The sequence below is a fragment of the Epinephelus lanceolatus genome, chromosome 21 (genome assembly GCF_041903045.1).
Source record: "Epinephelus lanceolatus isolate andai-2023 chromosome 21, ASM4190304v1, whole genome shotgun sequence".
In the NCBI taxonomy this organism is placed as follows: Eukaryota; Metazoa; Chordata; class Actinopteri; order Perciformes; family Serranidae; genus Epinephelus; species Epinephelus lanceolatus.
Window position 1 is genome coordinate 34,653,223 of NC_135754.1, and position 24,017 is coordinate 34,677,239.

At 41.5% G+C, this 24,017-nt stretch overlaps 2 protein-coding genes across 4 annotated transcripts; one reads left to right on the top strand and one right to left on the bottom strand.

The window, feature by feature from the left end:
• Positions 1 to 1,373: 1,373 nt before the first annotated feature.
• Positions 1,374 to 10,081, bottom strand: ptenb (phosphatase and tensin homolog B). The gene is made up of 9 exons (XM_033610953.2): positions 9,569 to 10,081; positions 4,721 to 4,805; positions 4,554 to 4,598; positions 4,290 to 4,333; positions 3,176 to 3,414; positions 2,918 to 3,059; positions 2,663 to 2,829; positions 2,316 to 2,585; positions 1,374 to 1,958 (listed from the first exon to the last, which is right to left on the bottom strand). The coding sequence occupies exons 1-9, from the start codon at positions 9,648 to 9,650 to the stop codon at positions 1,770 to 1,772; spliced, it is 1,263 nt and encodes a 420-aa protein (XP_033466844.1). The 5' UTR covers positions 9,651 to 10,081; the 3' UTR covers positions 1,374 to 1,769.
• A 2,711-nt stretch (positions 10,082 to 12,792) lies between these two features.
• atad1b (ATPase family AAA domain containing 1b) lies at positions 12,793 to 23,220 on the top strand. Of its 3 annotated transcripts, none has more exons than XM_033611868.2 (10): positions 12,793 to 12,922; positions 13,856 to 14,076; positions 15,118 to 15,216; positions 16,422 to 16,542; positions 16,888 to 17,088; positions 18,608 to 18,714; positions 19,798 to 19,887; positions 20,496 to 20,546; positions 20,812 to 20,942; positions 21,150 to 23,220. In XM_033611868.2, exons 2-10 carry the CDS (start codon positions 13,903 to 13,905, stop codon positions 21,268 to 21,270), a joined length of 1,095 nt encoding a protein of 364 aa, XP_033467759.1. In that variant the 5' UTR covers positions 12,793 to 12,922; positions 13,856 to 13,902; the 3' UTR covers positions 21,271 to 23,220. The 3 variants fall into 3 exon arrangements, with proteins under 3 accessions (XP_033467759.1, XP_033467760.1, XP_078019347.1); XM_033611869.2 differs by lacking the exon at positions 12,793 to 12,922 and adding an exon at positions 13,007 to 13,307; XM_078163221.1 differs by lacking the exon at positions 12,793 to 12,922 and adding an exon at positions 13,455 to 13,598.
• Positions 23,221 to 24,017: the final 797 nt, after the last annotated feature.

Here is a 24,017-nt window from a genome sequence, read left to right on the forward strand (position 1 = left end):
TCTTCATTGTCTTTCTCAGACTGTCAATTCTCTCTGTGTGCTGCTCGTCCCAAAGCCAGTCCTGACCAAAACCTGCTAAAGACCAGCAGTGAGACTGGTCCAAACAGGACTCAGGACTAGGAACAGTAAGTCTGGAGGGCTCAGAAGGTCTTTGGTAGTTTCCAATGTCAACAACACAAAAAAAATCAACGAAGTGTAAAAACTCTTCACAGATTAAAGAACTCTGTAATTCAGTTTTAGCCCAAAGTTAGACTGCTGACGAACTCAGACCGGTCTGAAACAGCTCAAACTGGCTCACACCAGCTCAGACTAACTGGTCCAAACTGGATCAGACTATTCTGGATAAGTCTGAAGTGATACTGATCCAAACCGACTCACCACTGTCCAGTTTAGTCTGTTCTTCTTTTGAAGAACAGGGTTCTGTTTTGATGTACAAGAACCTACAATAATCTGTCAGGACGAAAATCTGAACCTACAACTGGCTCACCTTCTTCAAGTGGCACTAGAGTTGGGTTGATTTCTGATTCTGCTGGTCCAGTCTGGTCCGGTGTACGACATTAAACCCGTTAGACACAATTTGGCAATTTAAAAAGTCGCCTACATCACCAACCTGCCCCGACCATGTCACAGCACTCAATCCATACTGTGTCAGTAGTCCCAGTCTGACCTCCATCTAACAGCTAAGAGCTACGTGGTTTGTTTACGTGATGTAACAGCAGATCATATTTAGGTGTGGACAGACGTTACGTGATGCGGCACAGTCGTCGGACACCAGTTTTCTGTTTGCTCAGTTCAGGAGCACCTGCTGAGTTAAGTGTGACACCTGGTGGTAAAATTTAGTATACTGGTCTGATCTGGTGATTGGCTGAACATCAAACCGGTCTGAATACTGTCACAGCAGCCCCACCTGAAGTGTAGGTGTGATGGTTCTTTATAGTCATCATTAATCTGGTTTCATAGTTAGTGTCCCTCAGCGTCCAAATTTCAGTCCCAGTTAAACGTGACAAGAGAAACTCTGCAACATAATGACTTCCTGATTTTAAGTGCAGATATAATTTTGCTGAAATTTGCAGATATCATCACTGGCCTTCAGAAACCTGCGACGTCTGAGACGAGTTCAAAAAAAAAAAAAAAGTAAGGTTTGTAAATTTGGGCTGAAAAGTTGGACGTGTGCACACAGAGAGAAGTGTCAGCTCTCAGAAACAGCTTAACACAATTGAAGATTGAAGAAATGGAAAAATAAAATTGGTCGGTATAAAGTTTCCTACAACTGGTCAGGAAGGAAGAAAGGAAGGAAGGACACACAGGGGTTGTGGGTATTTATCCAACAAACATCTTGGTGTAGTCACTAAAGAAGTCTACTTGTCTTTCAGTTTGTTTATATTCAAGTTTTACTCTTTTATTTTTTAAAATCTCCTGTCTGTCCATTCATCTGTCTCATTGTCCATTCGCCGTGCATTTGCCCGGCCTGGCCCCGCCCACACGTTAATCCCCGCCCTCCTCACCATGTGATTGTCCAGCTGTGCATTGAGCAGAAGATGGGGGGTGGGGTGGGTGGGGGGGTGGGGTCTTATAAACTGATCTGAGCTCTGTGAGTCCCACAGATCAGCCGTGGTCCATTGGTTACATCATCCCGTTAGCTAACAACACGCTAGTCTCAGTAACGGGCTCATGAGTGTGTAAACATACTGAATATATATATATACACATATATATCTGTATGTGTGTGTGTGTGTGAGAGAGACAGTGTGTGTATGTGTGTGTGTGTGTCAGACTTTTGTGATCTGATTGTGATGGTCATCTTCAAACGGCTCGTTCTCCGGGTCCGAGTCCGTTGTGTCTGAGTAGCGGTAGTGATCCGGTTCGTTGTCGCTGACGTCCGGTGTCACCGAGGCCGACGTGCTGCTGGCGTCACAGTTCGCTCCTTCCTCTACCGTCTTGGTAAAATACAGTTTCACCTGAAGCAGACGATAAAAACAGGTCGACCGTTAGAGTATAATCATGCAGCGATGTGGAAACCTGCTGATGGTGATGGCGGCTGGAGGCACCGCCTTTTGTAAAGCCGCAGCCCGTCGCTACCAGTAACTGTATGTTTAGGTGAGGTCATCGGATTGCTGAAGGCCCTGGTGGATCAAACTTTACTGTCTACAGAAAGTACTCTCCAACAGTACGCAGTCATTTCATACTGTGTCTGGTGAAATATGACAATATGTGATCACTGGACACTGTGCCGACATTAATGGCCTGGAGAGTCCCGCCCCCAACATCCTGTGTTTTTCTCACGCTGCACGGTGAAACCAACATAAATGTTTTACCTTGAAGTTCGGGGAGAAGTTCCTGTTGGCCTTGTCTTTGTTGGCCTTGTCTAGGTCGTTCTTGGTCAGAGTGAGAACCAGGAAGTCTCTATCGTTGGTTTCTCCTCCCATCATCATCGTCGTAGTCGTCATCATCATCATCCCCGGATTCTGCTGCATTCTGTCGGCCGGTTCCCGCGGCGTCCCGGCACTGCCGTTCTCCAGTTTGACAAGGTTCTCCTCCGGCCCCGGTATGAAAAACGTGTTGACCCAGAAGTGGAACATCTTTTCCTGGAAGGACAGAAGAGGTTCAACCAGCACTCTGAGACAGGTGAAGAACATGTCGCACTACTGACCCTCCTCCTCACCTTCTTCATCATCTTGTTCTGCTTGTGGAAGAACTCCACCTTGATGTCTCCGCAGACAGGAAGTGGCTGCGGGAACTCGAACAGCATCAGTTTGTCTTCCCGTCGGGTGTGGGCAGGGTTAGAGGTGTGGATCTTCACCTTCAGCTGGTACACCACAAACTGAGGATCTGCACCACAAACACATCGACCAGTTAACTGTCTGTCTGAAGTCAGACACCTAAACAGACAGACAGACAGACAGACAGACAGACTTACTGCAGGTGCCTCCGGTGAACATGGGGATGGTTTCAAAAAGCATCTTGTGGAAGAGCAGGGCGACAGGTTTGTACAGCAGCTGGTTCCTCAGCAGGAAGCTGTAGTAGATGACGTAACGCCGCTGACTGGGGATGGTCACGCCCTGAACACACACACACACACACCCAGAAATATAACTCATCCAGGTGTTTGTTTCTAGACAGAACTCAGCGTCTGTCTCTGGTTCTACTTCATCTCAAACGCTGACGTCACTGTTACCTTCTTGTCGCGGGTGCGGACCTCCCCATAGAAGTCCAGGGCTTCCTGAGCCTCCTGGAACTTGCCTCGGTGCAGCAGGTAGGCACAGATCATGACGCCGGTGCGACCTTTTCCCGCCTTGCAGTGGATGGCGGCGACGTGCTGCTCGTCTTCGCTGAGCCACTGATCCAGGTCCTCGCAGAACGGCTTGATCAGCTCCAGCTGGGGCGGGTTGTGGTCCTCGAACGGGTACTGAGCAACTGACAGAGACACAGACAGGACAGAGACTCAGCTTGACTCAGTCTGACTCAGTGTGTCAGCTCAGCACAGCAGGAGTTTGTGTCTCCATCCAACATGACGACCTCATTCAAGCTGTGTCTTTAACTTCTGACAGCTCGCTGCTGCGATGATGAAATGTCTCGGCGGCGGACTGTTGGTGTGATGCTGCTGAAGCTCACCAAACAAAGCTCTGCCCTTATTTTTCTCCAAGTGAGGAAATGTAATATCTATTTATAAAGTTCCAAGAATCCGCTTGAACTTTTTAAACATTTTTAAGGTTTGAAGGTCCAATCATCACAACAGCATGTCATCAAGAGAGACTATAACCAGAACTATCACCTAGCTCATCGTTGAGTCCAGGTGGACGTTTGTGCCAAATTTAAGGAAACTCCCTCAAGGTGTTTTTGAGATACTGTGTTCACGAGGATGGGACGGTCGGACAACCTGAAAACAAAACTGTGGCTGCAGCTGCCGCCGAAGCATAAAAACAAAAGGAACGATCTGAGTATCGACATTTAATGGTTGTTACCTGATTCATGAAATGAAGTCATGCATTAAGTGACATGTAAGAAAATGTTCCACCTTAAAAGATGCCGTTAACCTTTAAAGTCTTGTATTTCCTCTCAGTCTGTTTTTAACTAGAGATGAAACTTCCTTATTTATGATGCTTTTTATCCAAACACATCGCTGATGTCACCGCACACTGTGTGGAGGTGGACGGCGCCCGACTCCACCTCAGCCGACTCGGCGCATTTAAACAGGTGACGGAAACACGAATGAGCGCAGCGCGGTTTGACTTGGCGAGGCGCCAACATAAAAGACTTTACTGTGTCAGTCTGCATTCTCAGTGACTCACCTCGACAGTTGAACTTTGATGTGTCGTAATGACGCTCTGCACATCTGTGGACAAACAGACAGACAGATGTTACACCAACCAGTGACAGAGTCCTCCAAACTGACCTGTGTCACAGCGAGACGAGATGTCTAAAGTAGCAGAAAGTGCAGATACTCGAGTAAAGTAAGAATACTTCAAACTGTACTAAAGTAAATGTAGTAACTTTCCAGCACCGAGGATGTCTGACCAAAAATAACTTAAACTATATAAAAATCAGACACTTACAGATTGTAGATCTTGTAGTGATTCTTGTGTTTTGAGTCCAAAAACCTGAGAGAGAGAGAGAGACAGACAGACAGTCAGACAGACAGACAGGAAGCAAAGGTGTGATTAAACAGACACAGATCAGCAGGAAGTAAACTGATGAACCACAACATGTGAGGCTGTCTCACCGCACGACGTCGTCGATGTTGTTCCTGTATACTCCCTCCAGACGCTCGGCGGGGAAACCCATCGCTATGATGTTCGGATAAATATCTGATCGATTGGTTAAAGATCAATTTTTATAACAGCTCTGAGAAACAATCTGATTTTAATCAGTCAGTGTTTCCGACATTTCCCAGCATGCAGCTGAAGAGCTGTGAGGATAACAGGGAGAATTTAACACTCAATCACATGATCACACCTCGTCCTTTCATGTCTGTACAGCAGCCTGTTAGCTTAGCTTAGCTTAGCATTGAGACAGGAAACAGAGACAGAGTGAGATGTCGCCTGATCAGGGGACAGAAGGACGCCAGCAACTCTTCCTTTTCCTCCTTTTCTTCATCTCTGATTCTTTGTTCCTTCAGCTCCTCTAGTCCACACGTCTCTCCTGTAAAACGCCATGATGTCATCATTTTACACACACACACACACACACACACACACAAACACGCACACACACACACACACTCTGCAGCCTCTCAGAACGACTTCACATGTTCACATAAAAATACTGACAAAACAACCTGCAGATACAGCAACACGACCATCAGACACAGCAACACGACCAGCAGATACAGCAACACGACCATCAGACACAGCAACATGACCAGCAGATACAGCAACATGACCAGCAGATACAGCAACATGACCACCAGATACAGCAACACGACCAACAGATGCAGCAACACGACCATCAGACACAGCAACATGACCAGCAGATTCAGCAACACGACCAGCAGATTCAGCAACACGACCAGCAGATACAGCAACACGACCAACAGATGAGGCAACTCAACCACCAGATACAGCAACACAATGGTTGTGTTGATGTAACCACCAGATACATCAACACAACCATCAGATACATCAACACAACCACCAGATACATCAACACAACCATCAGATACATCAACACAACCATCAGATACAGCAACTCAACCAACAGATACAGCAACACAACCATCAGATACAGCAACACAACCATCAGATACAGCAACACAACCATCAGATACAGCAATACAACCATCAGATACATCAACACAACCATCAGATACAGCAACACAACCACCAGATACAGCAACATAACCATCAGATACAGCAACACAATGGTTGTGTTGATGTAACCACCAGATACATCAACACAACCATCAGATACAGCAACACAACCATCAGATACAGCAACTCAACCAACAGATACAGAAACACAACCATCAGATACAGCAACTCAACCACCAGATACAGCAACACAACCATCAGATACAGCAACACAACCACCAGATACAGCAACACAACCACCAGATACAGCAACTCAACCATCAGATACAGCAACATGACCAGCAGATACAGCAACTCAACCACCAGATACAGCAACACAACCACCAGATACAGCAACACGACCATCAGATACAGCAACACGACCACCAGATACAGCAACTCAACCACCAGATACAGCAACACAACCACCAGATACAGCAACACAACCATCAGATACAGCGACTCAATCGCCACATACAGCAACTCAACCATCAGATACAGCAACTCAAGCAACTCAACCATCAGATACAGCAACACAACCACCAGATACAGCAACACAACCATCAGATACAGCAACACAACCATCAGATACAGCAACTCAACCACCAGATACAGCAACACAACCACCAGATACAGCAACACAACCTCCAGATACAGCGACTCAACCATCAGATACAGCAACTCAACCATCAGATACAGCAAGTCAAGCAACTCAACCATCAGATACAGCAACTCAACCATGAGATACAGCAACTCAACCACGAGATACAGCAACACAACCACCAGATACAGCAACACAACCACCAGATACAGCAACTCAACCATCAGATACAGCAACACAACCACCAGATATAGCAACACGACCACCAGATACGACTCAACCACCAGATACAGCAACACAACCACCAGATACAGCAACACAACCATCAGATACAGCAACACAACCATCAGATACAGCAACTCAACCACCAGATACAGCAACACAACCACCAGATACAGCAACACAACCATCAGATACAGCAACACGACCAACAGATGCAGCAACTCAACCACCAGATACAGCAACACAATGGTTGTGTTGATGTAACCACCAGATACATCAACACAACCATCAGATACATCAACACAACCATCAGATACAGAAACACAACCCTCAGATACAGCAACTCAACCAACAGATACAGCAACTCAACCACCAGATACAGCAACACAACCATCAGATACAGCAACTCAATCACCACATACAGCAACTCAACCATCAGATACAGCAACTCAAGCAACTCAACCACCAGATACAGCAACACAACCACCAGATACAGCAACACAACCACCAGATACAGCAACTCAGCCATCAGATACAGCAACACAACCACCAGATACAGCAACATGACCATCAGATACAGCAACACGACCATCAGATACAGCAACACAACCATCAGATACAGCAACTCAACCACCAGATACAGCAACACAACCACCAGATACAGCAACACAACCATCAGATACAGCAACTCAACCACCAGATACAGCAACACAACCACCAGATACAGCAACACAACCATCAGATACAGCAACACAACCATCAGATACAGCAACTCAACCACCAGATACAGCAACACAACCATCAGATACAGCAACACAACCGCCAGATACAGCAACACAACCACCAGATACAACAACACAACCATCAGATACAGCAACACAACCATCACATACAGCAACACGACTACCAGATACAGCAACACAACCATCAGATACAGCGACACAACCACCACATACAGCAACTCAACCAACAGATACAGCAACTCAACCATCAGATACAGCAACTCAAGCGACTCAACCATCAGATATAGCAACTCAACCACCAGATACAGCAACACAACCGCCACATACAGCAACACAACCATCAGATACAGCAACACAACCAGCAGATACAGCAACTCAACCATCAGATACAGCAACTCAACCGCCACATACAGCAACACAACCATCAGATACAGCAACACAACCAGCAGATACAGCAACTCAACTGCCAGATACAGCAACACAACCATCAGATACAGCAACACAACCATCAGATACAGCAACTCAACCTGCAGATACAGCAACACAACCACCAGATACAGCAACACAACCATCAGATACAGCGACTCAACCGCCATATACAGCAACTCAACCAACAGATACAGCAACTCAACCAGCAGATACAGCAACACAACCACCAGATACAACAACTCAACCTGCAGATACAGCAACACAACCACCAGATACAGCAACACAACCACCAGATACAGCAACTCAACCTGCAGATACAGCAACACAACCACCAGATACAGCAAACCAGTCTCTCAAGAAAACATCAGTTTCACATAAATCCATAAACACTACAACTATACAAAATACAGAAAAATATACCAATAACACAACTGATAATCTACCAATAATATACCAATAGTACAACTGATAATCGACCTGACAGTGTTTTGTGACTGTGGTTCCTGTTGTACAGACTGATTTGAGGTGACAGTCGTTGTATCTGTTGTATTTGTTTGGATGTTAAAATCATAGGTGTTCAAATCTTGTTCGTGTTGATGCAGCACACTGAACCAGTTGTGACCCAGATGTGTGAGGAGTCTCTGAGGAAGCTGCAAACACCAACCGGAAGTGATGTAAGACTACCTGCTGGGTTTTATTAAATCAGAGCCGACACATTTATCAACTCCAACCAGAACATAAAGAAATACCTCAGATACCACACGCGAATCTAAACTGTGGGGCAGCATAATTGATATATATGATATGATTCTTAAATGTGAGAATATGACGCTTTTCTTTGTCATCAGTGATGATGACGTGACCTGTTTTATTTTATTGCCAAAACCAATAATCGATTGATCAAGAAAATAAAGGGCAGATTAATCAACGATGAAAATAATCGTTAGTTGCAGCTGTAATAATTACTGTTAATATAATAAAATCACTGTCTTAGTAATTACTATAATATTATTAGAACAGCAATTATTAAAGTGTGTCTCGGTGTGCTAACGTTAGCTCTCCGGACTGATGCAACGCCACTGACACCACTGTTAGCTTAGCCTGTTAGCATCTGCTCCCTCAAATAAAAACAAATCATAAAAACAACTCACGAGCGAATAAAACCGTTTTTCTGCCGAGCCGTAAAAGACTGGACCGGACATCCTGTTGAGAGATGATCCAAAAACATCTGGACCACATCATTAAAGACAGACTGGAGACAAACGTCTGCTAACGTCAGCTAGTCCCATTCAGTCCCATTCTCCTGCAGCCTGCGCTCCGAACTCCGTTTAAAAAACTGCCAATTTAAGGCAAACTGTCAAAATGTCAACATATATTCCCGTAAACCTGAGAGTATTCTACCAGCTGCTCCAAACAGCTGAAAATCAGACCAACATCACCCTGTAAGGAGCATTTTATGACACTAAAGGCATTTTTAGGATTAGTTAACGTGTAACAGTTTGCTGTGGGCGCTGCTGACATCGATTCAGACTCCAGATCCCGCAGCGCTGCACTGCTTCTTAAAGACGTGATTATTACACCGTAGTTTGGTTGTTTAACGGCTGCATGCACGCCGATATGATGAGCAGCTCTATCTGTCATAAAGTCGTGATTTATATGAGCAGCCTGTCGGCCGACACGGGCGGCGTCATTAAATTTCAATATATTTAAACGGAGTCCTGCACAGCGCAGCGGGCTAACGGAGAGCAGGTAAATGGCAGTAAAAGTGTCGAACAGTGAAAGGATACAGGTCAGGTCCAGGTCGAAGCCGTCCTCCTGGTAGCGTCTTTTATTTCTGCTCACAATCTCCTTGATTAAGGCAGCAGCCATGATCGGTGTCTCCGGTGAGGTCCGTAGAAACGATGAGAAGGTACTTGGAGACCGACCGTGCTCCTCCGTTCCCCGCTCCGGAGCCTCCGCTGTCTGGTTACCGGGGACAGAAGCTAACTGGGACAGCTAGCCTGAAGCTAGCTAGCCGCCAGCTCCCGGGTTTCCAGAAGGTCGCTGTTAAAATCCGTCAGTGCGGATGGATCCGTGTGATCGGTAATTAGAACCAAAATAAGTCCGGTGGGATGCAAACGATCCCGTTAACGGTGCTCCCCGGGAGCCTCCCTGTGAGCTCCGGAGAGGCCAGCAGCTAACCGGCCTTCTAGTTGACAGGCAGGCCGGCTGTCGGTGCTGTTTTCTGGGTCAGAACAAGGGGGCGTCGGGGCCTCCTCCCTGCTCCCGCTGCGGGCCCGGGCTGCCAGGTCCCCCGCCTGGAGACACAACCATCCGCGGCTGTATCCTCGGCTGAGCTCCAGACCTCCGGACGGCGGATGGATCCAGTTGGACTGTTCCCGGCCTCGGTGTGCAGCAGAGTCGCCGTGATTGGACGCGAATCGGCGGAGAGAAAATCTCTCCGATGCGGAGAAAGAGACAAGAGACAGACACGGAGACAAGGTAGAGACAAGAGACACATCCGCTCAGCGCCTTCAAAATAAGACTCTGATTGAAAGCTTTGATTTGGATAAACCCCCGAGGCTGCGGAAGAACATTATTTATTTAACTTATTTTTTTATTTTATAAAACAAAACTAATATTTCCACAGGTAGACTCACATCTGTGATAATAATAAATATGAATAAAAATTAACACAAATAACACACATAAACCATAAGACATTTTTTTTTACCACCGCTTTCTCCTAGCAAGTATTTTTAACTGATGGTTGTTTTTGTCTTGTCTCAGCCTGTAGATTTAACTGAATATTACTTACACTTTTTCTTTAATTTATTATTAATATTATTATTATTATTATTATTATTATTACTATTATTATTGTGTATAATAATAATGCTTGCTTTTACATAGAAAGCAAACAGTGGGCTAAAGTAAATCATAATTTAACATAAGTGTCTCAGTATTTTTAATCTTTTTTTTTTTTTTTTTTTTTTTTTTAGATATTTATTCAGTAATGAAAAACTTCTTTTTATTGTACTCCACTGTGGAGGGATTTGTCACAGCGACATGTCTGTATAAAGACAGTCGTGTTGATAAACAGAAATGATTCTGAACTCTGAAAGTCGATATTTCTGGATTTTGGGAGCAGGTTTTTTAACCTTTGGATTGTGTCACAGGTGCAGAGCAGGTGTTCTGTGGTTTCTGCGTTCATACTGAACATGTGACAGAATGTGTTGATCATTTTAATGTTGCAGCTCATTTTAATGACTTTAGAGTCATCTATAATAATACATCATCATTTATCATCATCATTAAAACAAATCTGTGTCAAAATATGAAAGTTTTATTTTATTTTTTATCTTTTTAATGTTTAGTTAAAATATTTTTTATGCCACAGCACAGAAAAATGGATATTTAAGTTGAAATCAGAAGCTCAGTATTTATTTATTTATCTTTGTGTTTTATTATTTTGTTCTATTCTGTTTGGTTTTATTTTCAGAGTAATGTAACTATCCAGGTACACGTTTCATTTTTGTAATTTTTTATCTATGGTTATTCGATCTTTCATTAATATTTATCTGTTTACTCAGACTGTAAATATTTATATGATAAAGATAGCCTATAAAAAAAGTACACTGGATGACGTATTGTGCTTTTATTCTGGAAAACCCGTCATATCCTGTTGTTGCGTCACTCCGCCTGACTTGACGATGCTAACTGTTAGCTGCTAGCTGGACTCCCAGAACCAAACGCATCCTGTCAGCACGCGGGGTTGCCAGGTTCCGGTCTGTTTATCCCCCCTTTACAATATCAATCACAGAAACGCCAAGGGAACATCAGAGAGGATCTTCAGTCACAACCTGGCAACCCGCAGAGTGTCGCTGACGTTACGTAACAAACCCTCCGGGCCCCGAGAGCCGCTGCACATCTGGACCGGTACACACGGTACAGTGTGTGACGTCTTATTATGTGTCACATATTTTATAGATTATTATTTGATATGATTTAATGTGTTTAACAGCTGAATACTCGAACAGAGTTTAAAACAGATCTGTAAATATTTATAAATCACTTCCTGTTCATAGAGACGTTAGTAGTTAGTCAGTAGCAGACGTTCAGACATGAAGTCCTCAGTTCAGATGGTTATGAGTTGTGTTACAGCGCCACCTGCTGGTGTGGACGTGTACCTTCATTAAACTATATTGTCTGAACTAAATGTGTTTGTTCATGTTTTTAATTAATTTAATTATAATTCTGGAATAATTCTATATTCACAGATCTTAAAATACACATTTCTAAACCTTTATTTAAATCAAACACTCTTAATATAATAATAAGTCATATAAATAATTAAAACAAATAGGATTTTAATTAGAAATTGAAGTAAAACAAAGATCAGTTGAACTCAAACCTCAGTTACTCAGGATGAGGATTAACAATCGTTTTTATTTTCTATTTTATTATATATATTTTTAATGTTATATTTATGTTATATATACATAAACAAATATATTTAGTCCAGACAATATATTTTAATTATAAAGTGTTTTGGGTTGAAATATTTTTTATGTCTCAGCACAGAAAAAAAAAAAGATATTTAAGTTGAAAACATATATGTTGTTTTTTCTTTATAAAGGTTTTTATATTTGTGTTAATGGTGTTCATATCAGAGGAGGGGAGCCAGCTCCTTTAATAGAAAATGTTATTTTATTATGTTACAAAATAATAATAATAATAATAATAATAATAATAGTAATAATAATTGTTATTGTTATTATTATATTAATTTATTAATATATGAACTATATTACTGTGATGATAAAATCCAACAGTACATTGACACGTTACTCCTCTCATCATCAGATTATTAATTATGTTTAGACTTTATTAATATATATTTTAATATTATATTATATTATATTATCTAGCATCATATAATCTTTTTAAATATATAATATATACAAGTGAGTTATGTTGTTTATAGACAACATTAGACATTATTTTAATAGTGTCCGCTCCGGCCCTAAAGGTGGCGCCACTGAGTCTCAGTCTGTTACAGTTAAACACAGTAGAAGAAGAAAACAAACCAGCTACCTGCTCCAACACCACCGAAGAGCAAACCCAGGAAGTGTTTCAGCTGCGTGACGTGAATACCGGAGGTAAGCGCTCGTCACATTTTACCGGATAAACGGAGATTTTCTGTTTGTTTTCCCGTCACCGTTCTAACAGAGGAGTCGACGCTCCGCGGTTAGTTACCGGCAGTGCTATCTGCCGGTTTGTCCGGTGAGGAGCCGCTCTGTTCCCGCCGGGGGGGCGAGAAGGTCAAGCTAATGCTAAAGTTAGTAGCTAGCACGCAAAAGTCCTTTCGCTTTTAACACTGAAGGGTCCCAGACTGTGGTCCGGGGACCTGCAGGAGTTCAAGACCGGGTCCAGTAGTTTCCTGTGGGAAAAGTGAAAGTGAAGCTCATTGTCAGTGACAGAGCCGGTGTGTGTCGGAACCAGTCACCGACAGCAGCGTCCCGCCAGACTCGGATCAAAACTTCGGTAATTTACAGTTTGTTCTGTCGGTGTTTCAAAGACGAAACTACAAGATGATGGTGGACGTCAGAGATGATTCAGCAGGAGCTGCTCTTCAAATCGGCTCCGATCAAACATAAGTTTCTATCCAATCAGAGACGGTCCGAGACCAAAAGATCGGCTCACCAAACTCCGTTTAAAAATCTTTAATTTTACGATTTCCCTGCGTCTTATCATCAAGACAAAGCTGTCAGATCATAACTGGAGATCAGAAACTACTCACCAGGAGCTGCTTTTTAATTCGGCTTGTCGCCAAAAGTAAAAGTAGTTCACTTTATTAAACTGAAATTAAAACTGAAACAGACATTAACTTATTGATTATTCTTCAGTATCCAGTTTAATATTAATTAACTTTTCTATAACATTTGGTCAGAAACATGTTTATGAATTTATTTTGTGAAAAAAATGTTCCTTTGCTCTGATTCAAATCGTTAAATTGATGATTTTCTGACAATTTGTTTCAGTTTTATTGGAGACAGAAAACTTCAGTGTGTTGTGTTGTCGTTCCTCTGCAGCCCTGCGTGTACTTCCTGTGTACTTCCTGTGACCTCTGACCTTGACAATGGTGCTGAGAGAGGTCCCGGCTGAAAACATCGCCCGTCCTCTGGGCAGGAACGAGGTCATTGGCCTGCTCTTCCGCCTCACCATATTCGGAGCTGTCACCTACTTCACCATCAAGTGGATGGTGGACGCCATCGACCCCACCAGGAAGCAGAAGGTGGAGGCTCAGAAACAGGTGAGACGGGGCTTAAACAGCGGGGGCACGCTTTGAGGTGTTTTTTCTTGTTTGGTGGGTGTGTCAGAGCTGTGTCCAATCAGCAGCCACCGGTATATGAATAAATCTCCAGTATTGTATTTATAGTTTTTAAATATACTTCACACCTGTTCTGGTGATGTCAGCATTTGTATCTCATTCAAATAAAGCTTTTTAAATTGAATTAAACACCTCCACACTTAAAGCCACTTCACTTCTGTAACACAACAGTGTGTTTAACACACTACTGTTTTCTTTGAATAAACACTTTGCCAAGTTTTGTCGGGCTGAAGTGTAAAGGCACATGTAGCTCCGGTGGTGACTACCTCTTGAAGCTCATGGAGAGAATGCCAAGAGTGTGCAAAGCAGTAATCAGAGCAAAGGGTGGCTATTTTGAAGAAACTAGAATATAAAACATGTTTTCAGTTATTTCACCTTTTTTTGTTAAGTACATAACTCCACATGTGTTCATTCATAGTTTTGATGCCTTCAGTGAGAATCTACAATGTAAATAGTCATGAAAATAAAGAAAACGCATTGAATGAGAAGGTGTGTCCAAACTTTTGGCCTGTACTGTAGATGCTGCCCCTTGTTAAGTCAGTGAAAGCAGTCTGGCTTCATTTTATCAGCTTCAATCCTAATTATCGGAAAAATGCATATTCATAAAAATGTCCCGTTAGCAGCTGATAATCTATCAGACTGATGTGTATCATGCATCCCTGCTAGAGAGACAGGCAGACAGACAGATTTTCAGCGGAATTCTCTTAGAAGTGTTTTCCGGTCAGAGACGCAGATGTCTGTCCTGCTGACCAATAGGAAGAGAGCAGCATCTCCAGAACATCTGCTATTACACCAACCACAAAGTTCCAGGCTCTTCCTCAGCAGATGCAGTTTGCTCTGCTGTTAATTTCCATGTGCTGATGAAGATCATGTGATGACGACTGAGAGCTCCAGCAGCCACTGGATGGGCCTGTCTCAGTGACCTGTCTGTCTCACACCTGTCTTTGGTTTTGTCTCCCTCAGGCTGAGAAGCTGATGCGTCAGATCGGAGTTAAAAACGTGAAGTTGTCTGAATATGAGATGAGCATTGCCGCTCACCTGGTCGACCCGCTCAGCATGCAGGTACGTTCTGTTATTTACTGTCTGATGTGTGTCGTCTCCAGAAAAGCGGTTAAAGGGCTCAGTGGAAAAGAGGACACAGAAATATGACACATGTTGAGGAACTAAGACTCAGACAAAGGTAGAATAAATAAAACTAAGTTTGACAGTGAAGCAGCAGGCTGACGTCCAGAGCTGTGACGACTCGACTGCAGACTGAAGACATTTAATTAAACATCATGTCCACCAGAGGAGCTAAAGCAGAGCCCTGAGGGACACCAGGGCTGAGATCAACTGTAAAACTGCAACTAACCATTATTTTCATCATCAATTCATCTGCAGATTAGTTTCATGATAAGTTATTAGTCATTCTTCTTTTGTCCACTCAACAGTCCAAAACCTGGAGAGGCTTCATTTACAGTCATAAATAACAAAGAAAACAGCAAACGCTGCAGCTTTATTAAGCTGGAACTTGGAAATGAAATGTTGAAATGTTAGCCTGTAAAATGACTGAAAGGATTCATCGGTTATCATAAAGTTGGCAAATAATTTTCTTTCCTGCTCAATGAATTGACCCATCGTTGCAGCTCTAACTGTCAGAAAAGGATGAAGACGCTGAGCTAAACACATGCAGGGGATGCAGAGTAACGGTAAAATTAAACATTCAAACAGGCAGGAGTCGGTTTCACAGCCTGTTCGTCTGTTCAAATATAGCCTCGAGCTAACCTAAGTTTTATCACTAAATTAAAACAGGTTGCAGCTCACAAATCAGGTCGTACGTAGACAGTAGTTGTTACAAAGTATTTACAGCCACAGGTGGAACTGTTGTGTAGCTAGCTGATGGAGCTAATGTTAGCATGCTAATATCTGAGGAGTTAAAGGTAATATGGAGAACGGTCGACACGTCCGAACTGAGACTATTTTTAATAAAGAAAATTTTAAATTACGTCTGAATAAAGTAAAACAACAAACTCAAATTCTGAAACATTTACTACGTTATATTTGATAAAATATCGTAAATAACATCAGTTAGCGTAGCGTAACCTGATATTTCCCACGTTAACAGTGTGAACATATCAACTGCCTGAAACACAGACAGAAATAAAACCCTGAATCATGTCTGACAGGCTTTAATTCAAGGTCAAACAAACATAGAACAAATATTATACGTGTGTGTGTGTGTGTGTGTGTGTGTGTGTGTGTGTGCGTGTGTGTGTGCGCACGCGCAGATCACATGGAGGGACATTGCTGGTCTGGACGAGGTGATCACAGAGTTAAAGGAGACGGTCATCTTACCTGTTCAGAAGAGACACCTGTTCCAGGGATCCAGACTGCTGCAGCCCCCCAAAGGTCAGAGACTCAGAGACTGACCTTCGATCAGTTTGATCAATAACCAATCAGCTTTAAGATAAACCTGAACGTGACGTTCCTTCAGGATGAGAACAGAGGAAATGAGGAAAGAAAATAAGCATGCAAGGAAGAAAGGATATGACAGAAGAGTAAGGCAGGATGGAGGAGTTAAAGAAAGAAGACGGTAAAGAAGCATAACAATGAAATATAGGTAGCACTGAGGGAAGGAAGGAAGGAAGGAAGGAAGGGATAAGAGAATAAATGAGGAAGGAAGAAAAGTGAAAAAGAAGTAAGGAAAGAAAAAGGAGTATTGACCATAACACCCAACTGTTGCCATGGTAACAGGCGTGCTGCTGTATGGACCCCCTGGCTGCGGTAAAACGCTGATCGCCAAGGCAACGGCCAAAGAGGCGGGGTTTCGTTTCATCAACCTGCAGCCGAGCACGCTGACGGACAAATGGTACGGAGAGTCCCAGAAGCTGGCTGCTGCTGTCTTCACATTGGCTGTCAAACTGCAGCCGTCAATCATCTTCGTCGACGAGATAGGTGAGACACACCCACACACGCACACAAACACACCTGTCAATCACATCAGCATCCAATCCTATGGTCTCATTGTTGGCAGGGGGCGGGACCAAATTGTGGATCACTATCTGGACTTTCTATGTTTTATTGAACATATGATCAGCTGATGGATAATAAATGTTGAACTGTCCCTTTATGATCAGCTGATGGATAATAAATGTTGAACTGTCCCTTTATGATCAGCTGATGGATAATAAATGTTGAACGGTCCCTTTATGATCAGCTGATGGATAATACATGTTGAACTGTCCCTTTATGATCAGCTGATGTAAAATAAATGTTGAACAGTCCCTTTATGATCAGCTGATGGATAATAAATGTTGAACTGTCCCTTTATGATCAGCTGATGTAAAATAAATGTTGAACGGTCCCTTTATGATCAGCTGATGTAAAATAAATGTTGAACGGTCCCATTATGATCAGCTGATGGATAATAAATGTTGAACTGTCCCGTTATGATCAGCTGATGGATAATAAATGTTGAACTATCCCTTTATGATCAGCTGATGGAAAATAAATGTTGAAGTGTCTCTTTATGATCAGCTGACGAATAATAAATGTTGAACTGTCCCTTTATGATCAGCTGATGGATAATAAATGTTGAACGGTCCCTTAATGATCAGCTGATGGATAATAAATGTTGAACTGTCCCTTTATGATCAGCTGATGGATGATAAATGTTGAACGTTCCCTTTATGATCAGCTGATGGATAATACATGTTGAACGGTCCCTTTATGATCAGCTGATGTAAAATAAATGTTGAACGGTCCCTTTATGATCAGCTGATGGATAATAAATGTTGAACGGTCCCTTTATGATCAGCTGATGGACAATAAATGTTGAACTGTCCCTTTATGATCAGTTGATGTAAAATAAATGTTGAACGGTCCCTTTATGATCAGCTGATGTAAAATAAATGTTGAACTGTCCCTTTATGATCAGCTGATGGATAATAAATGTTGAACTGTCCCGTTATGATCAGCTGATGGATAATAAATGTTGAACTATCCCTTTATGATCAGCTGATGGAAAATAAATGTTGAAGTGTTTCTTTATGATCAGCTGACGAATAATAAATGTTGAATGGTCCCTTTATGATCAGCTGATGGATAATAAATGTTGAACGGTCCCTTAATGATCAGCTGATGGATAATAAATGTTGAACGGTCCCTTTATGATCAGCTGATGGATGATAAATGTTGAACAGTCCCTTAATGATCAGCTGATGGATAATAAATGTTGAACGGTCCCTTAATGATCAGCTGATGGATAATAAATGTTGAACTGTCCCTTTATGATCAGCTGATGGATGATAAATGTTGAACGGCCCCTTAATGATCAGCTGATGGATAATAAATGTTGAACTGTCCCTTCATGATCAGCTGATGGATAATAAATGTTACACTGTCCCTTCATGATCAGCTGATGGATAATAAATGTTACACTGTCCCTTTAAATGTTGACTCCATGTTGAAACAGACTCGTTCCTGAGGAGTCGGTCCAGTTCAGACCATGAAGCCACGGCCATGATGAAGGCTCAATTCATGAGTCTGTGGGACGGACTGGACACAGACCACCACTGTCAGGTATATATACCGTGTACACACACACTACAGTCAGGTTTATATATATACACACCGTATACACACACACTACAGTCAGGTATATATATATGTATATATACCGTATACACACACACTACAGTCATATATAGGGATGTCACGATACCAAAAATTCAGTAGTCGGTGCCAGTACCAGTAAAATTACATGATACCAAAGTGGATACCAAGGTAAAAGAAAATAAAATCCTAAGATCCCATGTACTTAAACAAGAAACACTTTATTAAAATATTTGCATATAGAATAACATTTCTATCAACAGATTATTACTTCTATTTTTTCTCTTTTCCTCTTTATCTATTTTTGGTTGATCAACTTCCGCAATAAACTCAATAAACTATTTAAATATTTACTATTTAAATCATGCTGACAGCATTTGAGCCGACCACAAGAATGTGTGGAATTTTGTTGGTTTCATTTATTGTTTGTCCTGTTCCGGTGTAAACAGCGTTTTTTGATGTCGGTGGTCCAGTTGTGGAAAAATCAAACGTCCCAGTACAATAAATCAAACGCACCCCAACCGCTGTGGTTTGGAAGCACGGAGCACGGACGGTTCAGAAGCAATTCGGAACGAGTTAAAAGCAATTAATAAACAGACAAAAAATAATATTGCTAGCAGATCTATTTTCTGGCCTAAAGTGCGGCCGTGACTGATTCTGAATGCTTTAGCAGGCAGCCATGTGTAGTTCTACTTCCTCTTCACCCCCTCGCTCTGAATGTAGGCATGGACTGTAAAGCTATATGGCGTATACTGCCCCCATCAGTTCTGGAAGAGTCATAGCACCAATTCTTACGCTGGTTTTGGTTCTTCCAGTATTTCAAAAAAATTAATATTGTCGTTTTTTTTGGTTTGTTTGTTTTTTCTTCATCGAATCAAACGGTTGCGAGTATCGGTTCTCATGACATCACTAGTCAGGTATATATATACTGTTTATGTATTATAATACTGTATGTTCTGACCTGAGATCAGTCAACGAGGAACCTGTGATGATGAGAACTAATCTTATAAGTATTAATTATTATGACACTGTGTGTCTGTGTGTGTGTAGGTGATCATCATGGGAGCCACTAATCGTCCTCAGGACCTGGACTCTGCTATTCTGAGGAGGATGCCCACCAGGTTCCACATCAACCAGCCTGTGCGCATATACACACACGCACGCACACACACACACACATTCTTGTACTTATATCCTTGTGAGGACCGTGTGTGACATTATGTTTGTTTTTTAGTAGGGAGGGGTGGTGCAGAAAGGGACTTATGTTTTTTATTTTGGTGTAGGGGAGGGGCATACAGATTTAAATGTATTTATTTTACCACAGATTTTTAAAGAAAACATGCCTCTTAAATTTGGTGATTTTCCAAATCCCGGCAATAATTTCTGGAAATTTTGGTGAGTTTTTTAGTAAACATACCTTTCAAATTGTGCAATTTGCAAAGAATTACAAAAAAAACAACAACAACAACAAAAAAAACAACCATATCTGATCATCCATGCTCATATTTCATCAAAATGATCAGAGTGGACTGATTAGTCAAAGGTTTGTGGGCGGAGTCACACAACCACAGGATAGGTTGGTGGGCGGAGTCATGTAACCATGGGGCGTATTGGTGGGTGGAGTTGATCAATCATGTGATGCCTCATTTTCAAAATAAGAGCGCAGGTCTGTTGAAGATGATTAAAGTCACAGATGAAACTGTGATGTGTGTGTGTGTTTTCCTGTGTGTTCGTGTGTGTTCCTGCAGAGTGTGAGGCAGAGGGAGCAGATCCTTAAACTCATCCTGGAGAACGAGAGCGTAAGTTCACCTCAAACACATCACGTCCACTTCACTGACACTCTGAGACCAGAAACACGTCTGCTCTGTGATTGGTTGGATCGGTCTGATTGATCGCAACCCTCACCTTTCACAATAAAAGCCTAGCAGAGCAGCTGGCTGTTTGTGGCTTTTATTGTGAAGCAGCAACAGGAAGTGTTGGTCTAGATCTACCTGTGGGCCGTCTAAATGTGGTCCTACAGGAAAGGCTTTTATTGTTGAAGGTCACCAGTCTGTGTCTCTGCAGGTGGACCTGTCAGTGGACCTCATCGACGTTGCCAAGGAAACAGACGGTTTCTCAGGAAGTGACCTCAGAGAGATGTGCCGCGACGCCGCACTGCTCTGTGTCCGAGACTTTGTCCATAATCAGAATGACAGGTACCTGTCTGTCTGTCTGTCTGTCTCGATGAAACAGTGACCTCATCATCATTATTATTATAAAATAATTTTGTCTGTCTTGAAAAATCTTTTTATTGATTATTGATCAGTTTAAATGATACATCAGACAAATAGTTACTTATTGTTATGACAGTGATGCTAATGGAAACATCTCTGTCTGTCTGCCTGTTCCTGTCTGTCTCTCAGTCCATCAGAGGACTTCATCCGTCCGATTCATCAGTCCGACCTTCAGAAGGCGATCAGTAAGATGAAGAAATCTAAGATGGCGGGCACCCAAAGCGCTTTGCTGCATGCCGCTCTGGACTGAACACATGCGCGTGCGCACACACACACACACACACACACACTGATCACTTGACAGTCACATGGTGACCTCATGATGACCTCAGCCTGCAGTTGCGGGTTCGATTCCCGACCCGTTCATCAGCTCAGTGCGTTTTTACCGACCTGTTGTCTCTACGTATGAAATGTGCCACTTCCTGTTTTTGTTTTTGTTTACATCAGCTGATCATGCTGCTGATGTCCAACAGAGATAAAAATAAATAAATAAATAAAAAAAACAGTAGCAGATTTCAGTTTGTAACAGAGCGAGTCCCCGCTGCTGTTTTTACACTGTAAATAAAATCCACCAAATAAAGTTTGTTTTTAACGATGAAATCAGAGATGGGAGGAACCGACCAGAGAACTACAGTACCCATGAGCCTCAGCAGCTGTTCCTATGGAGACGGCTCCCTACAGTCTATTTAATATCTGAGGTTCTGCATTGAGTTTTACAGAGATGCACCTGTTACACCTTCAGAACAACTTTAATTGTGAAAATCCTCCTTCCCAGAGGTCTGTAAATTCCTGTAATTTCGCAGTTTCCTGGAAACTAAATTAGGTAAAATCAGATGTTATTAATAATTAAAACAGAAACGTGTTCAGTTACATCTTGACTCTGGTTTAAAATAATTTATGTTTTTCTTGACAATAGCATAAAATTCTGAAATAAACCAAACGTGGTTAAAAGTCATCCGATGATTCAGGATTATAATTAAAGGTCCAGTCTGGAGGATTCACTGACATCTAATGGTGACGTGTCAGATTTCAACCAACTGAAACTTTTCCCGTCTGCTGAGTGTGTCGGAGGATGATGTGAACACATGAACGTCTCTAACATCAGACGCTCCTGAATCCGACACACAGGACCTTTAAATAATATTGTTGGCTAAATAACGGAGATGGGTTTTATTAAGAGTAGAATAAATAAGTAGAGTAAAATAAATGAATGTGTCATCTTTTCAAAACTTTAGATTTATTTTACACTCCATCATTTAACAAACAGTATTTTATATTTTTGTCCCGTTGGATGAGCTTATACCACAGTTCCTCAGCTTCATGCCAAATTACTGATTTAATACCAGGAATTTATTTAGAAATCTGAGGAACGGACGGACCTGAGAAGTCGAGTGACACTTCATTTTATGGGACGGTGATTTCCTAATAATTTCTCAGGATGTTTCCTTTAAAGAACTTTGTACATTATTTACTAATCATAGAGAAAAAATGGGAATTTCCTTGAAAGAAAAAAACCCTATTTAAAACCCAAATTATTAATTGGGAACTTTAGTATTTATTGTTTATTAAAACCTATTCATTACTTTGTTTATTATTTTCATCATTGTTTAAACTGGCCAGATTTCTGCATGTTCAGCAGACCTGTTGTGCTCTGACTTGAAGACATTATATTAGCTATTAATTACAATTAATTAATCGTAAGGGAACTGATTGAATCTATAAATCGAAGTGTAAGTTGTTGGAATAATATGGAAAAAAAATAGCATGTAACACACAGTTCTTTTTGGGAACTGTCCAAATCATTAGGAAGTGACTGGGCTGTTAAATGAAGCGTCGCCTTGATGTTTACAATGAAAAACTAAAATCAAATACAAAGAACGTGTCTCCCCTGCACAGTGACATTTTCATCTGTTTCATAAAGTGTACTTTATTATTTTTATTTTATTTTTTCTGATGTTTGAATGTGGAGAAGAACTGAACTGTGGTTTCTATTTGTGACAGATGGTAAAGTGTCAAAGAGGAATTATTTCCTCCATCAATTCATCATTTAGTTCATAAATTTATTGGACAAATTGAATCGTTTGTAAACCGCAGTCAGTTCTAATACAGGATGACTTCTTTCTTTTTTACAGTGTAGAGTTATTGCCTGTTAAGATATGATGTGCAAACTGCTGGATGATGAAATAAACTTGTCAAAACATGAGAAACATGTTTATGTCAGTGTTGTCTGAAGCAAATTTAATATTCAGTTCTGTCTGTTATTAGAATGAAAATTCTCAAATCTCATTCTCATTTTGAAATGACAAATCTTTCAAGTCATCTGAGTCCATTAACATGATGTTTGTCATATTTAAATAGAAAAAAAATCTCATGTTGGGAATGAAATTATGACAGTTTTGTGTTGAACTATGCTGTGTTTTTCATGACAGTGTAGTATGTCAAAGTCATAGTGTTAAAAAAAAATCACAGTATGTTAAAAAAAAAGCCACAGTGTACATAGTGTGTAGTATAATGACAAAAAAATATGAAAAAACGCCATTACATAGCATGCTGTCAAAAATTGGAAAAAAATACATAGTATAGCATGTCGTCCGAAATCATGAAAAAACGCCATAGTATAGCATGTCGTCCAAAATCATTGAAAAACACCATAGTATAACATGTCGTCCCAAGTCATGAAAAAACGTCATAGTATAGCATGTCGTCTGAAATCATGAAAAAACGTCATAGTATAGCATGTCGTCTGAAATCATGAAAAAATGCCATAGTATAGCATGTCGTCCGTAATCATAAAAAAATACTGTAGTATACCATATCGTGCGAAATCATGAAAAAACGTCATAGTATAGTATTTTGTAAAAAATCATCAAAAGACTTCATAGTATAGCATGTCGTCTGAAATCATGAAAAACTGCCACAGTATACCATGTTGTACGAAATCATGAAAAAAACGTCATAGTATAGCATGTCATCCGAAATCAGGAAAAAATGTCATAG

Excerpts from the sequence above, each read along its gene's own strand:
- ptenb (XM_033610953.2), bottom strand. The coding sequence starts at position 9,650 with ATGGCTGCTGCCTTAATCAAGGAGATTGTGAGCAGAAATAAAAGACGC. Across the intron at positions 4,334-4,553 it reads CACTACAAGATCTACAATCT|ATGTGCAGAGCGTCATTACG; the intron begins GTAAGTGTCTGA and ends GTTTGTCCACAG. Across the intron at positions 2,586-2,662 it reads AGAACAAGATGATGAAGAAG|GAAAAGATGTTCCACTTCTG; the intron begins GTGAGGAGGAGG and ends CTGTCCTTCCAG.
- atad1b (XM_033611868.2), top strand. The coding sequence starts at position 13,903 with ATGGTGCTGAGAGAGGTCCCGGCTGAAAACATCGCCCGTCCTCTGGGC. Across the intron at positions 19,888-20,495 it reads GGTTCCACATCAACCAGCCT|AGTGTGAGGCAGAGGGAGCA; the intron begins GTGCGCATATAC and ends GTGTTCCTGCAG. Across the intron at positions 20,547-20,811 it reads TCATCCTGGAGAACGAGAGC|GTGGACCTGTCAGTGGACCT; the intron begins GTAAGTTCACCT and ends GTGTCTCTGCAG.